Here is a 15,538-nt window from a genome sequence, read left to right as displayed (position 1 = left end):
ATATTACGCCTCGGTTTTAGAAAGACAGGCCGGCACATTGCCGCCCTTACCTTGGAGCAAATGTGCAGCCTTTTCTATCTAAAAAGGGCTTTACACTACAAGATGACATGCAACTAAAAGGTGAGTGCAGATTCTAACAGCATTGCAGCCAATTAAATATCAAAACACAACTGACCACAAATTTGTTCGAGGGATTTTTCACGTGTTTTGTTTTTTTAGATTGCAGACAGTTCCTCTGATTCAGCACACATTATTTCATACTGGCAGGAGCTGACCACGTAATCATATCAAGGAACAACTTCCTCCTTTATATCCGGACCAAACTTCACATGATTGATAAGAGTTCAGCCCTGAACACATAGAACAATATACAGTAATAGTCACAGTGCCACATGTTGGACATGGGAAATGACATTAAACCCTTCCTGCACTGTCCAAAACACGGACAGTTAAGAGATGTGTACACAACAATCAGGCAATAGGGGCCCGTTCATCGCTGCTCGCAGCTTTATTTTTTATTTGTATTTTTTAATTTGACATTTCACAGCAGTAAAAGCAGAAATGAGAATACAAATGAGAAATTAATGATGTCAGAATTCTTTTACATGCTTCAGTGTCATGGTCCTGTTAATGTCCTGTCACACTGTCATGGTTTACTGGGACACTTGAATGCAACAAAGCATTCATTATTAGTAACACCTATGGCTTCCCCGCTACAGCAAATCGAATGTCTGCAGTGGAAAAGGTTAGTATATAATTGTATATTGCAAGTCATTATATTGTTCAGTCCTACTGCCTGAACTTCTTTTTGCATATTAATGTCATTACGTAAAAACCTTAAACATCTTCTTACACACTATTCATATTTAATGACAAATGCATTAGTTTAAAACCTGTAATCTATGGAGGAAAGATAAATCCTGAGAATGTTACAACCACTGGCTTTTATAGATTAATTCATGACTGTGGGTGGGTGGAAACAAGCTGCCAGGAATGCAGAGGCATTTCAATTTTCATAATTCTGTATGTAACAAAATGTGTTAACCTTTTGGTCAGCTCTAGCAAAGACACATGACCAGAGGAGATATGAATAAGCTGTTAAAAAAGTATTATAGTCATCAAAAATGTCTACACGCGAGCCGGGTAAAGTGAACCATACTTTTCATTTTACCTCCAAATAGCCAAAACCATGTTCATCGGGCTGTGTTGTGATTGGCTGAGACCAGCACAACTAGCAAAAACTAAAATCTGCAAAGAGGAATCATTGGTTTCATTCCATTGCCATTAAATGTTAATATCCACTCTCTGGAAATGTTGTTTAACTGTATCCACTTTTATTTAGATTTTTGTTGAATTATGAATGTCACCTGATTAAGATGCAATAACTCATGCTCTGAACATTTGTTGGCCGACTACCATATCCTGGCAAATCAATTATGAAAACTAATGCTGGCTAGGGCTAAGATACTACACGCAACCTTCACCTGAATCATGCAGAGAACAAGCAAAGCCCAAAGCTTGTGTCATAACAGGGCTTTAAGTTGTGCTGGATCGTGCTTGAAAAGGATCCAAAACCTCACAGATTGGAACTGGCATCTATTTGATTTGATCCAGCATATCGTTTGCCACAATCAAAAACTGTAAACACATTCTCTGTAGTAGTTAAGGTTCTTTCATTATTTTTATGCCCCATGAAAGTGTCTCATTATTCGCCTGTTTGTCTTTTTGGATGCACTGCAGTTCATATGTGAGGTCATTCACTGATACCCAAAGCATGTGAGTTTTGCGCACATCACGTGCGCTATGCTAGCACTGGGTTTAATGCTTCTTTGTGTCTAGATGTTTTTGTTTTATGACTACTTTAAGCCCCACAAGAAAGTTGGCAAAAAGTTGCTTTTAAATAGTGGAACGAATGTCTAATCAGAGTATGCATGTCAGTTTGCCGCAGCCCACCATACTGAATTGGGGCAACAGCGATCGATTGATAGATAGACAGCCAGAACGTGTCACTTAATTTGGTTTCTTAGCTTGCTGCTTATTGTGGCTATAAATAAACCTTCAACTCTAATTCCATTTCTCCCCATTCTGGCAGTCCACAGGTGGACAGGAAAGGGGATCAGGGACAGTATATGAGAGATATCTTTTTTTTTTTTTTTTAATTATTGTTTTTAGAGCTATCGCCCTTGCAATAGTCAGTGTGCTCCAGGCACTGTGAATTTTTGATGCAATCTGTGATGCTCTCTCTCCCCCTGACCTGCTGGAGCAGCACCCTCTCTGTGTCCCAGAGCCTTGTCATTTACAAATGAAGCGCTGACCATAAGCAATGACTTTACGTGTCAGATTGGGTTGTCTCTGCCACTGGCGTTTTAATGAAGTCCCATCAAGACACAGATACTCTTCAGCTTCAGCTTCAAGCTGAAGATTGGGTTAAAAGCAGAAGGTGAAATGCATTTTCCAATTTGTGTCTTCTGTATTAAGAAAGTAAAAATAAATCCGAACTTTGTAGAGGTGTCCTTCACCAGCAGCAACATAAAGGAAAAGCAGGTTGTGCAGTTTGTTTGTTTTTTTGGTTTGTTTGTTTTGTTTTTCTTCATATATTTGTATAAAAGATTTCAGCCAGTGCTCTGTGTTTTAAAGCATCTGCTCAAAAAATTGCAAGTACATAGTGTTCCCCGCAGGAGCTTATGTTTGGCCTCTGCAGCTGAGACTAGGGGAAAGTGTTCAGAGCAGATACAAAGAAAATAATCTTGAATATGTCTCAGGAGATTCATCCTGCTACAGTTTACTGTGTGAACTACTATAACTAGTTTAAAAGTAGCTCATTATCCAACAAATGGCAGCTGAAAAGGGCTACTATGATGCAACTAATACCTGTCTGACATCATTCTCCGTCAAGATCTAATTATCGTCCAACTCTCTTAGGAGTGGCAGCGCATGTACGTGGGTGAGAGAACTGACCCATCACCAGTTTATCTAAGTTCATAATAATTTAGTACAGTGAGGATAAGCCTATACACGGACCTACTGATGCACAGCAATGCCACACTGGACCCACACATGTGAGATAGCTGTCACCATCTGTCAGTATTCACAGAAACTTTCGTCTGCACTGCACTTCATGCACTGATGGACCTAATAATTCTACAAAGTTACTGTTGAAACAGACTTTTTTTGTGTTTGTTTGTTTGTTTTGTTCATAATCTGGACTAAACTGGACTGGATAATCTGGCGTGAAGCTGATGTTCCTGCTGTTTATCTTCATTGATCTGTCTTTTTTCTCTGCTGGTGAAATTAGCCATCAGTTTTAGTCAGTACAATGAGTTCCTGTATTGCTGTCCTCACTGTGGTCTATTAGGTTGCCATGGTCACGGAATGTGATGTTGATAAACTTCATCATATCTCCAGACACAGTGACAAAGAGCTAAGCATTGGCATTCACAGCCGCTGCCATCCCTTGTATTTGCATTGAAAACAATGGAGACAGCAGCGCCACTTCATTACAGTGTAATTATTTTCTCTGTAGCTGACTTGGTTTAACTATGTCCTGTGTCAAGTGTTATCAATGGACAACAAATACACATTGATAACTAAAAAAATAGTGAATTAAAAGTAAAACCTTTTTTGTGCCACAGATACTGGTGTGCTGAAAAGGTAGGGGAACAGCATGAGTTTTATTTCCCCCCTTTTAATTAACTGGTGCATTTAATTACTTTGGGGGGTGCTGCAGACCCATCAGTACCCCTATTTCCCACTTCCATGCCCATCAGTTACAACCAAGATGACCAACCACTGTAAAATGTGCCCTTACTCTACCAACCCTCCTCCGGGTGCTGTCTCACTAATAAGCTGTTTGCTTTGTTCCAACCGATGTGACACTGATGCATTTTTTCTTTGTTTCAGTAGGCCAGTTTAAGCTTGGCTCTGCCCTAACCAAGCAAATGTATTTCATTTATTTCTAGGGAATTTAGTTCCACAGCACATGGATATCTGAATTGAATCACACTAGCAGGTATGAGCAGGGAGTGAATTTACAACTCGCCAATCACTAGATGTTGGCAAACACTGTTTTGAATGGACAACTCTTTAAGGTTCCCTCATCCTACAGGCTGGGAAAACTAATGATAAGCTGTAGATTTTCAAAGCTGTATTGAAACTCTTGGGGAATTCATGTTTGATCTCAAACTGCTGCATTTACAATTAACATATATCATGAATAAAGCATCTATTGGAAAGTGTTGACTCAAGGTCATTTCATCATAACACCAAATGACTAGTCAAGATACATAATTTGCATAAACTGCTCCTTAATTCATAGGTGGATTTTAAGTAGTGTTTCTTACAATGCAAACATCCCAAACATCCAAAACTAGATGCTAGGTGATGATAGGTGATAAGACTCCACAGCACGAGTAACACAATTAAATAATTATAGCCATTAAAAACATTAACCAGCTGAATCTGTTCTTTCTTACCCACAGAACATCTGGATGTTGTACAGTGTCGGGTCATCCTCCAGAGGAGCCAGCTGCTGCAGACACAGCTGCTCACATCCTCCATTGAAACCATCAGAGCAGTCGATGCCGATGTGGTGGTCGTAGCACCCAGTCCCATCCTTCATAGGACTCAAGCCCGGAGGGCACTGTGGGAGGAAGAAGTGTCTTTAAACGACTAATGTCAGTAATTACAGATCTTTACTTCATTTGAGGAGACATTCTTAGTGCCGCCTAAAGTGTGAGAAGCTGCCACATTAACACTAATCCCAGATGGGACAGGTAAGCAGACTCGATAACATCTGTGGCACAGAATGTAAACAGTCGGATTTCTGTCCCTATTAGTGCAGCCTCTGTGAGCACTGAGCTCATTTTGTAAAGCTACAAATGGCAAATGTTTTATGTCAAATGGTCATGTTATCAGCCTAAAAAATAGCAGGAGGCAGCAACAGAAGGAGCAATGTTACAAGCTTTAACACTGAAGAGAGGGCATAGGAAGTGAAAGGCAAATGGTCTGGAATACAAAAGTTGTTTACACAAACAGTACGTTAACCAATAAACTGAGGAAAAACACATATTATATATTTAGGAGATGTAGAGAAACAAAAACAAAAAAAAAAACATTCTTGCTCGTTTGCATGTTTGCAAAAAAACAGTTACAATAGTCAAAGGAAGCGTACTGCCAAACAGTGTCAGGTGGAACTTCTTTTGCAAGTTGTTGTTAGTGTTTCATGTTGCAAAGGGGGTTTTAAAAATCAAATGCACATACAAAGTCAATGCAAAGATGTGGATAGATACGATTTTGCATCAAAGGTGCAGCCACAGATCGACTGCTCAGAGCTGGCCAGCTCTGGAGGAGAGTGTCTGCTACAGAGCCTAATCTTCTGGAGGAATAAACTACCTGGCATGCACCAGATTGTGCCCTGCTCCAGAGTCACTGACCAATGTGGAGAGAGCTCAAAGATTAGTTATCTCCACTCCAGTGTATAAACCTGACTGCATCAGTGACCCGCAAAGTGGACCGCTATTGGTGGGTGTTTATGTACAGTCATTTTAACTGCCAACAGGTGAGTTGGGAGGGGGAAGAGAAAAGACCAGAGAACCAGATTATCTGGTGATTGCTGATATCATGAAGACGGTCAATTGAATTCAGACACAGACACGTGTGCCTTTGTTTGCTAATGTACAGTAAAGAAATCTGGCTGTTTGTGGTGAATAAACAACTGTGCAAGTAGTGTTAATACACAAATGATCCCGTGATCAAACTCACGCGAGGGACACAAGGCAGTAATTTGCTTCACTTTGCCCTGACCCTATCCCAAATCATAAGGGAGGAGGGTGCCACTTGAAATAGGAGGCCGATGGCAGGCAGTCATGCTATTATTTTTATTGCTTGTTATTATCTTTCATTCTTTATCTTCTATCATTTTAACTATTTGTTTTATTGCAATTGTTGGATATACAATCTCCAAACCCATTGTATTCTTAATAGCACATGTTTTTCTTCAATCACTTAAGATTTGAATTGCATTTTTGATTTGTTTGAAAAGCGATACAAGTACATTTGATTGTTTTTTTTTTATTATTTATTTATCTATTTTTTTATTATACAAAAATGTTCTTAAGTTGGTGAAAGATTACAAAATCAATCAATCAAAGATAGCACAATGGATCAATGCTTGTTAGGGTTTATCAGTTCCGTCAGGCTGTTGCATTGTTTCTACCTCTGCTTCAATCATTAAACATTCAGCCACAGCAAGTCCATTTTTCACTCTGTAGTCATATTTAGAATTCATAAATGGAATTTAAAATGTTGCCATGTATGTTAGAAATCAAAGAGCTTTTGCCTAGCACCATCACTCGACTGTTTACTGTAACACAAGGAATGACAAGAACAGTGATGAAATGGCATACTGCAGGTTTAAATTACATTTCCATACAATGCAGAGAAAACCGTCTGCATGTCTAATGGGTGAAATGAAATCCTTCAGTTTTGCAATGTGTGAAACAGCAATAGGTGACAGCGATTAACTTCAAGAAATTAATGAAGAAGACTCTAAATGATAAAGTTTTAATAGAGCGGTGGACAGCAATCCTAATTGAAATGTGCTCTGTGCTGAGCTGAATTCACAAAAAGACATCCGAGACCTGACTTCACCCCGGCTCCCTCGTTCTTAAGTCTTGTGCAGTATTTCCTAGGCAGTTTTTTCAGAGACCTGTCAAGTCAAATTCATATTATGTTTTCTGTCAGCTATTACTTCAAAGAAAATTTTGATGGAGTGCATTTTAACGAGGCACAGCTACCTCCAGAACAAAGACAAGACATCTGGTTTCCTCTAAGTGCTGAGGCATCAGCAACTACTTATTTTATTATTTAGGCCCACTGTATTCATCAGAGGGTCCAGGTGGCTCATTTGGCTAATAAAGCCCACATTTATTAAGGATTCCAGTCCTTTGTCTCGGTTGAGTGCAGAGAAATTCTGTAGGATGGAAATGTAATGTGACCATACCTTTACACTTCTGATGCTGCCACGACTGCTTGCAATCAATGGCAATTTCCTTTCCACATGTTTCTCAGCCTGAGCCACTGTTCTCATGAAAAGTGTACAATCTGAAGTTTTGACATTGTTCTGTCCTTTGTTTTTCTTTAACACTGATTGGATTTTGAATAGTTATGACGACTGAAATTGGCTTAAGTGTACCTCTGTTGTCTCCCGTATTATGAATGACACAATATTTTAATTTTCAATCTCCTTGCCATATCACATCATTTTTAAGGTTATAATACCAGAACTTAATCAAAATCTCACACTCATCTCACACAAGTTAAAAAGGAATTGTTGATAGAATTTTAAAAATGGAGAGAAGCGGAACTGTGGAGGGAGCAAAGACGTGTTTTCACTGTTTCATCAGGATAATTATGATAGAAGTTGAAAAAGACTCAGTTGAATTATGAAGTACTTCCCATTAATGTCTGCTGGTGTGCGTTTATTTGCTCATCTCAGAGAAAGAGAGGGGAAGGGGATCAAATGAAGGCACAGGCAAAGCGAACTGAATTCAACAGACCCTACTAAGAACTAGCTCTCAGGCTTACATTTGGCAACAAGTCAGCACTCACACATACAAACAAATCTGAAAGGCAATGGTATAAGGAAGGTCAAAGACACACATTAGGTACAGTAAAAGGTTATACAGGCTGACAGGGACAGGAACGGGACACTGACAGGCAGGTCTAGGCAGGAAAGCTTTGGCAAGGGGCCAGAACAAGTGATGTGGCAAGATATGTGGGCTCGATAACAGTAACACAAACTCGATGACAAAATAAAGGAATAAGGAGCGGAGGCCTTATTACAGACACTCCCTGGGTTGGAATTTATATCTTCACCATGTCTAAGTTTATGATGACATTAAGGACATTTGGTATTAAACATGTTTCACCGATAATATTTAGTGGGAAAAATATTCATTTTATCTTTAGATAGGAATTTAGCTATCACAGAACCATTCCATCTGAAATTAATGAAACATGAACACTGACACAGTATGACTGAATGGCAAACTAATGGTATTTGCCCATTGGAGAAGCTAACATCAATGTTAGCCTGTTTCAAAAGATATTAAGATCGACATTTATGAAGCTAAAAAATAGTGCCCCTCTGTTTCTGTCCATTTGTCCTTGCTAGTTAGCAAAGGCAGCTGTCAAGGATAGCCTACAGACAGTCTAATGTAAATTCTAGTTATGGATACAGGCATGACAGGATGATTTCCGATTGAAGTATCAAGTAAAATGCTCTAGAGAGAATTTCTTCATTTAAGATTAGACACAAGATCTGATATATGATAGGCCATGAGGCATTTTAGGAATGTCTCTAGTAGCTGGAAGATTTTTCTATTGCAAAGGAGGATTCTTTTTCTAAAATTGGACCCCAATTAGCAAGTGGGTGTGGCAATCAGCTGGATCAGGTGGCTCAGGTGACTGGGAAATGTGGGACCACAGTGAGAACATCTGGAGAGAGATGTGTTGTGTCTGGATCTGGAGACTTCCAAGAACTTCCAGGGTTTCAAGAGATAGCGGAAGTTGTCCATTCGCATTTTAATTCAAATAAAGAGGGCAGGTGTCACCATCACAATGCTAGTCAGATGATAGCAGAGCTGATTTGCTGATGATCCTGACAGAAAAAAATGTAAAAAACATCAGAACGTGCATGATCAGGCTAAGTGCAATGTAGTTCAGGAATACAAATTCCACTTTTCTTATCGATTGTGGAAAGTGTTGGCAGCTTCTAGCCTATCTGACTGTGACAAACAGAGTGCACTGAGTGACAAATTACTACTTTGCAGACTAAGTATAGGGGCACTGTCTCTGGACCATTACTACTTTGCATTCACATTGGCTTGGGAGGTTGTAAATTCTCATTTGGCAAAAGTTTGTAGACCTACTCAACTGCATGACATGAAACCAATTTATTAAAGTATATCAGTGAAAATGTATAATTGCAGTTCACTTGTGGACCTTGTTCATGTTTGTCAGCGAAGAACCCAAATCATTTTAAAAAAAAGTTATTTCATTTGTGCAGGATTTTAAATCCCAAATACGTGTAACAAACATACACTGCTGTTAAATTATTCAATTGATATTACTGGTTGTTTTAATAAATGGGGGTGGATTGAAGTAATGTATAACTACCTTGGTGAAAGTACCCTGTAAAGATCTCTAGAACAGCTATACAATTGCTGTAGCACCATTGCAAAACAGGGAAACACAAGTTGAATGAGTGGTCCCTGGTTTTGCTCCCTTGAAAAACTCATATTGATTTGGTCACTCTGTAAGGGGCTGTTGTGACAAATGATTTTTTACCTGGAATGTAAAGAGCACATGATACATTGAATCTCCTCACACATCTGTTGAATGTAGCCTTAAAATCAATGGAACCCAGTGCAGTCTATGGATGTGTGGATATGTGGTGCAGGCTGAGTTGAATTTGTATTGACAGGTCGCTGCACTATAGCTTGGCAGCCACAGATAGCTCTAGTTATTGACTGCCATAATAGGCTTTTGACATGCCAGAATAGCGATAAAACTCTGGGCCATTTTACTGCTGTCCTTAGGATAATAATCATTAAGAATATGCACCCGCTGAAGTCTTTGTCTGTGGATTGTTATCACTTGAGATTTCCACAAATCGAGTCTATAATCCTGGGTAAATCATTGGTAATCCTCTGTATAAAACCACTCCCCAAGTGAGCAGTCCCCAAATCCTTCAAATTTTTATCTGATTAAAAAGTTCTCCTGGTTGTTTTGTTTGAAATGAGTCTGTGGCCATGGAAGATGGAACACTTTGACTCAGCGTTACTGGCATAATGAAGAAATAATCCAGATTAAAAGTTCTTAAAATATGTATTGAAAGGCTTAGGTAGAGGAAGTGAGCACAGGTACTTTCTAAATTTTAGCCTTTTAAGAAATAGGTAGATATTTTTTTTTTTTTCAATACCATCTAAGATTATATGATATCCATGTGACATTTCCGATCAAAAGGATCAAAAGGATTATGAGATCTCACTTTACTGCCCAAAACACCTTTTTAAAGATTGAGAACCCTGCCGTTGACTTCACTATGATCGAGATAAAGAAGAAAACAAGTGAACTTTTAAACCTTGCCTCCATACCACAACGTTCAATATTATCTATAGTTCAAAAGCTCAACTGGCTCTGAGGCATATACACCATTTGAATGCAGCTACACAATGTTAAGTACCTGGCACTGTGACACAAACTAGCATCTATTCAGACTGACTGAGGTTCTTGTATTGAGGCTTGCCATAGATCAAAGTGTTGATGTAACATCATTTGAATGACTGCTGATGAACTGTGTTCAGACAGACGCACAGTCACTGACAGCAGCACCTTAAACCTCTCAGTCTCAGGTAACACAATGCCATTAAAGCGATTTTGAAAAGCTGACACTGTTCTTAAACGGAAGACGGTAAAATGAAGCTGCTTCCACAACTGAATCAGATAGAATCGTTTGGAAGATGCTAGTTTGACAGTGTATGCTACAGATGTGGGCTTGATATGTTTAGTGGCTTAAAACATTTCTCTTATGAGGATTTAGGATGAAAACCAGGGACTGTATTGATCTGTATGTAGGTCAAATACACTGTTAAATCTGCCAACACAGGCTGTATAAAAATAAAAAAAAAAGACCTTTGTTGAGAGTTGAGTAGGGCCAGGAGATGTGTCAACTTTGGGATTAAAAAGTGGAGTTATCTTCAGTCCAATTTATCAACCTTTTTATATCCATGTATAGATGTTGATGTATAAGTATGATGCATAAAGTAGAGGGGGCAAAAAAGGGGAGAGCTGGAGTATCTAGTGAGTCTTGATTTGAGTGACTGACTTGACTTCTAACACACAGCAAAACATACACTCTGTGCGTGCCATTGATTGCTATCCTAAGGCTAATTTACAGTAAAGGCAACATGCTGTTTGGAATGAAATTTAAAGTCAATTAAGGTGACTAAATGGAACACATCATTACTTTACATTGTTGGAGACACTCGGGATAATGTAGTACAGTACAGAACTCAATAAAAATGTAGGTCTCATCATTTTTGGACATTTTAATTCAGAAGTCTTACAAATGTTACTTTTAACATTATTGGAGTCTGTGGTCAAGGTGCTACAACCAAACCAATAAGAAACTACTCTGGTATCAGGTGTGGCATTTACAGATGATGCACAGGTTACCAGATAATAATCATCCACAGTCACTAAGCAAAGGCAAAGTAATCACCATTTATCTTGGACCATTTAATAAGTGGACAGTGAGTGAGAGTACTGTCTGCCCTGCTTTAGAAGAAGCCAGCAGTACAAAGCCTGCTCTGGAAAACCCCTTGAACCACCATGTCTTTTTAATCCTGTTTCTTAATGGAGATAAATTCCTGCAGTGCTTTTGAGGCTTAAGGGAATCAGTAGTGTGCCACCACCAAACAGCATCAAATCCCTGCAAGAGCAGTTGAATAAGCTATGAACTTCAAATTTGTCTGAAAGGCAGATCGGTGCAGGACGACAATGACACAAAGATACCGACTGAGAGTGTGCAATGGTTTTATCGTGAATTAAGAAACTCTTTAAAATAAATGTATTATGTTATGGTAACATGCTATTTTGCGTAAAATGCGTTCACTGAATTTATGTTGACGTATATCTTCTTGCTGTGTACTTTCTGTGTGCAGTGAGAAGGTCATATCAAAAGTAGCCTTTGGGTTTTAACTCCAATGCAGAGCCTTATTATGTTTCCTTGCCTGTGGCTCAGAGAATGCAGCTGTTTATATTGCTGTTTTATTTCATTTAGAGACTGGCCTCACCACGAAACTGACAGCTTTGGTTATGTGTTGTTATGCCAAAAGCAAATTATGTTGACCTGACAAGGACCTCTTGTGGCTGTATAAATAATGGCTATTGTATTCAGAAGCAAAGGGGAACTACAAGCATTGTTAAGACATATGTAAGCTTCAAGCCAACTGGGCCACATCTTGTTATCCAACCGTATTTAAAAGACAAAAGGCAACACCTTTTATGAATGGTACAAATGGGGACAAGAACACACCCTTCAGGAGAGTCTTACTTTTAAGGCCTATGCTGTTGCACTCAGTTCTACACATATGTGGAGCAAAAAAATAAAATAAATACAATATTGCCTACTTCTGTACAACTGACTACTCACTGTGTAAAATGGATGTGGTCACCAGATCATATGTTTATACATTTTATAAGACATACAGAGGCTTTTGCGCCACCACCAAACTTTGCTACGATGTGTCATGCAGCCACATAGGTTGGCAACAGTGTATACAGGTTTTCCATGACCACAACACTTGCAGGTGCCTGCTGTTACCAAGTAGAACAATCCAGTAAAATATAGGGTAATGCTACACACATTGAAACAGTGTTTTCTGGAAGATACTTGTTGCATTGCATCTGGTTACACATCTAGAAAGTAAGGGAAATCTGTGGTTGGCCCAGCTGCCAACACAGACTTACTTGTTCTTACGCTGCACTAGAGGAGCTCAAGGGATGACATTAGAGAGGTACATGCAGCATCATAAGATGAAGGATTAGGCAACTGACAACGCTGCCATATATCAAGTGTTAGGGATGAGAATTGGCTTTCCAAATGCTACAAGACATCTTGGGTGCAAAATAAGCTGTCACTGCTGAGGCTGAGCATTTCTGCTCTGGAATTGTAGTGTGCCACTGCCTGACTGAGACTTCTATGGTGTTAAAAAGTCTGTTCCTCATGGCTCATCTGGATGTTATCTTAACAAGGTAGCTAACTTGTAAAAAGTGAGGATTGGGACTAGAGCATAGAGACCCGACCCAAACTTTTTTTTTTTTTTTTTGGCACACTGCAAGCCATGTCTTGTCAGAAATCTTTGTTCTATCTTTGGTTTCAAATTCTTCAGTCTGGAGTCATGTTGGGATGTAAAACACAGAAACAAAACCTGTCGAACCAAATGCATGTTAAGTTCAGGTTGGGCTTGCATACTACTCTCTCGGATTTGGCTGGGTTTGGACGGAAACATGCAGCTAAAGCTGCACTCTAATGAGAAGCAAGGTTTATCTAACTTTTACTAACTCAAATATCAACTTGTACAATTTGCTCTTCTTCATTGTTTTAGTATCACTGAATTACTCCTACATTAGTTTGTGCCATTGTGCAATGTACAGTAGTTAGCAAACATAAAACAAGCTGTCACGTCAAGGTTTAAAGGGGAAGACTATGGAAAGGGGAGGTGAACCCAAACACAGTACTCACAGGACAAGAGGCAGAATGTCACAAAAGCCAAAGGGCAGAAAACTAAATAAGTCCAACAACCAGAAAACAAAGTAGCAAAGAAAACAGTACAAGAAGGCACGAAGAAAAGGCAAAGTACAAAGCATGAGCATGAACATGAACATGAACATGAGGCAGGATCTGAGGCTGACGGATACATACAATGACCAGACAAGGAGTGAACAATCCTAACAGACAGAGGGAAAACCACAGGAAAACACAGGAGAACTTAAAGGACACAAGAGGCATGGAAAATAAAAACATAAAACACAACACAAATTCAGGAATCACGACACAAGCAGAGGTTTGTGTTTTTGACAAGTAAAAGTAAAAGCTGAGCTGGTATGCTAATATCATTTAGCTGTAGACGAATGGTGGAGGGGTGGTAAGAAATTTTAACAGAGACGGACCCTTTTAGTGTTTCCATGTAACTGTGCATACTGAAAGAAGGGAAAGGTGTAGAGTTACATTTAAGCCAATTCATGGTATCAAAATATGTTTTGTTTTTTTTTTTTTTGTTTTTTTTAAATGGGAAAAGTATGTAATCTAAATATATGATTTTGATAAATAAAGATTAGCTTTGATGGGTTTAACCAATGCCAGTATTAAGTCTTTAAGGCCGAGCAGTATCTACAATGAAACAGTCTATTACAGGTCTGTGCATAGCGTTAAAAACATATTGACTAATACATCAAATAGAAAACTGGGATGATATATTTGCCGGAAAGTTAAAAGGTTTTTCTGCACTGCAGTGAGAGAAGCCCACAGGAGCATTTGTGTCAAGTTCACAGAGAAACTTATCTATTCTGAGGAGGTCTATTTAAGAAATCACGCTCTGTAGGCTAAAACATTATTCCAACATCTCAACTATCCTTTCATGTTTCCTAATAGAGAAAGTTGTCCTGAGAGTTTTCCACAAGCCAGTGTGATGAGATAAGCAGTGTGTGTCAAAGGTCAGCTTTTCCCAGAGCGCTCTGCTCCTCATGCTGGCCTCCTGTGGATGTTATGGTGAGTAAGTTCAGTGCAGAAAAGCTAAGACATTTAGTAACCCCTCTCACCTCCTGCCCAACTAAGTGCAAAAAAAAACAAAAAAAAAAAACAGGGAGTTCACTTGAGGTCGAATGGACATGCTGCAACTGAAGACCTCTCTTAAAGAGCCAGATCACACTTTCTGACCTGAGGTCTTTTCATTTACTGACTGCTGGGGCTGATAGCTTACTGTTAGTGGCATTAAAATCTCACACTTTTCATTCGGGACTTTAATGATCCAACAGTGCATGTTGTTGTCAACTGCAACCACAAATCCTTCAGGGAGTTATGTATTAAACACTATGGACTTAAATAATGTAAGATATCAGTTTAAATGAAACATCCTTTTTCGCTAAATAAGTTGTAAAACTTTCTTTGTTAACTTAAAAATAAATTTAAAAAACTTGTTGTGAGCATTACTTTTAAAATGAAAGCATTATTTATACTGTGCAGGAAGTGTCTGCTGCAGTCTCAGTTAAAGTTTGAAGTTTCCTGATCTAATGAGATGGTGTAGCTTTTTTCTGCTGTTTCCAGACACTCTTTGGTCTCGGAGGAACCTGATTCTTCAACAGGATTATCAAAGGTTGCAAAGTGAAACTCATATACAGGTCAGGGATCGCTACATCAGAGACATACAGCACTAGCACTGGGGGGCACTGACAAACATGCAAAGGATCTCACACCTGCTCACTTCAAGCAACAACTAAATATATATATATATATATATATATATATATATATATATATATATATATATATATATATATATATATATATATATATATATATATATATATATATATATATATATATATAGTTTTAAATGGCTCACAGCAGTGCATTGTCAATTTCATCATCTTACAGATCATTAACTGTTTGATGAAAAGACAATGTTCAGCTCTGTGTGGAAAGTAGTGTTGCACTGATACCATTTTTTGGGCCCCGATCCAATATCGATACCTGACCGTGCAGTATCGGCCGATGCCGATACATACCGATACCGATACCATTTATATGAAGAGCTGCATACTACTTGGATGTACTTCTTGCTACGAAATGAACTGACCAGAGTTTGTTGCTGCTGTACACCCCGCTCTTGCTTGCTAGCAGTTGCTGCAGCCTCAAACTCTTTGTATTCATTCACATGTTTCGTCTTCAAATGTTTTATTAGGTTCGTTGTAT

At 38.8% G+C, this 15,538-nt stretch overlaps 1 protein-coding gene across 8 annotated transcripts in view; it reads right to left on the bottom strand.

The window, feature by feature from the left end:
- astn1 (astrotactin 1) overlaps positions 1–15,538 on the bottom strand; it is a 406,003-nt gene that overhangs the window by 216,022 nt on the left and 174,443 nt on the right. For all 8 annotated transcript variants that reach the window (XM_037083604.1, XM_037083606.1, XM_037083607.1 and 5 more), the window contains one exon: positions 4,473–4,639. In XM_037083604.1, coding sequence (XP_036939499.1) covers positions 4,473–4,639 — 167 coding nt within the window. The remainder of the gene's footprint in view (positions 1–4,472; positions 4,640–15,538) is intronic.

This window comes from Acanthopagrus latus, chromosome 21, assembly GCF_904848185.1.
Source record: "Acanthopagrus latus isolate v.2019 chromosome 21, fAcaLat1.1, whole genome shotgun sequence".
NCBI classification, from domain to species: domain Eukaryota; kingdom Metazoa; phylum Chordata; class Actinopteri; order Spariformes; family Sparidae; genus Acanthopagrus; species Acanthopagrus latus.
This window is presented reverse-complemented; position numbering and strand designations above follow the sequence as displayed.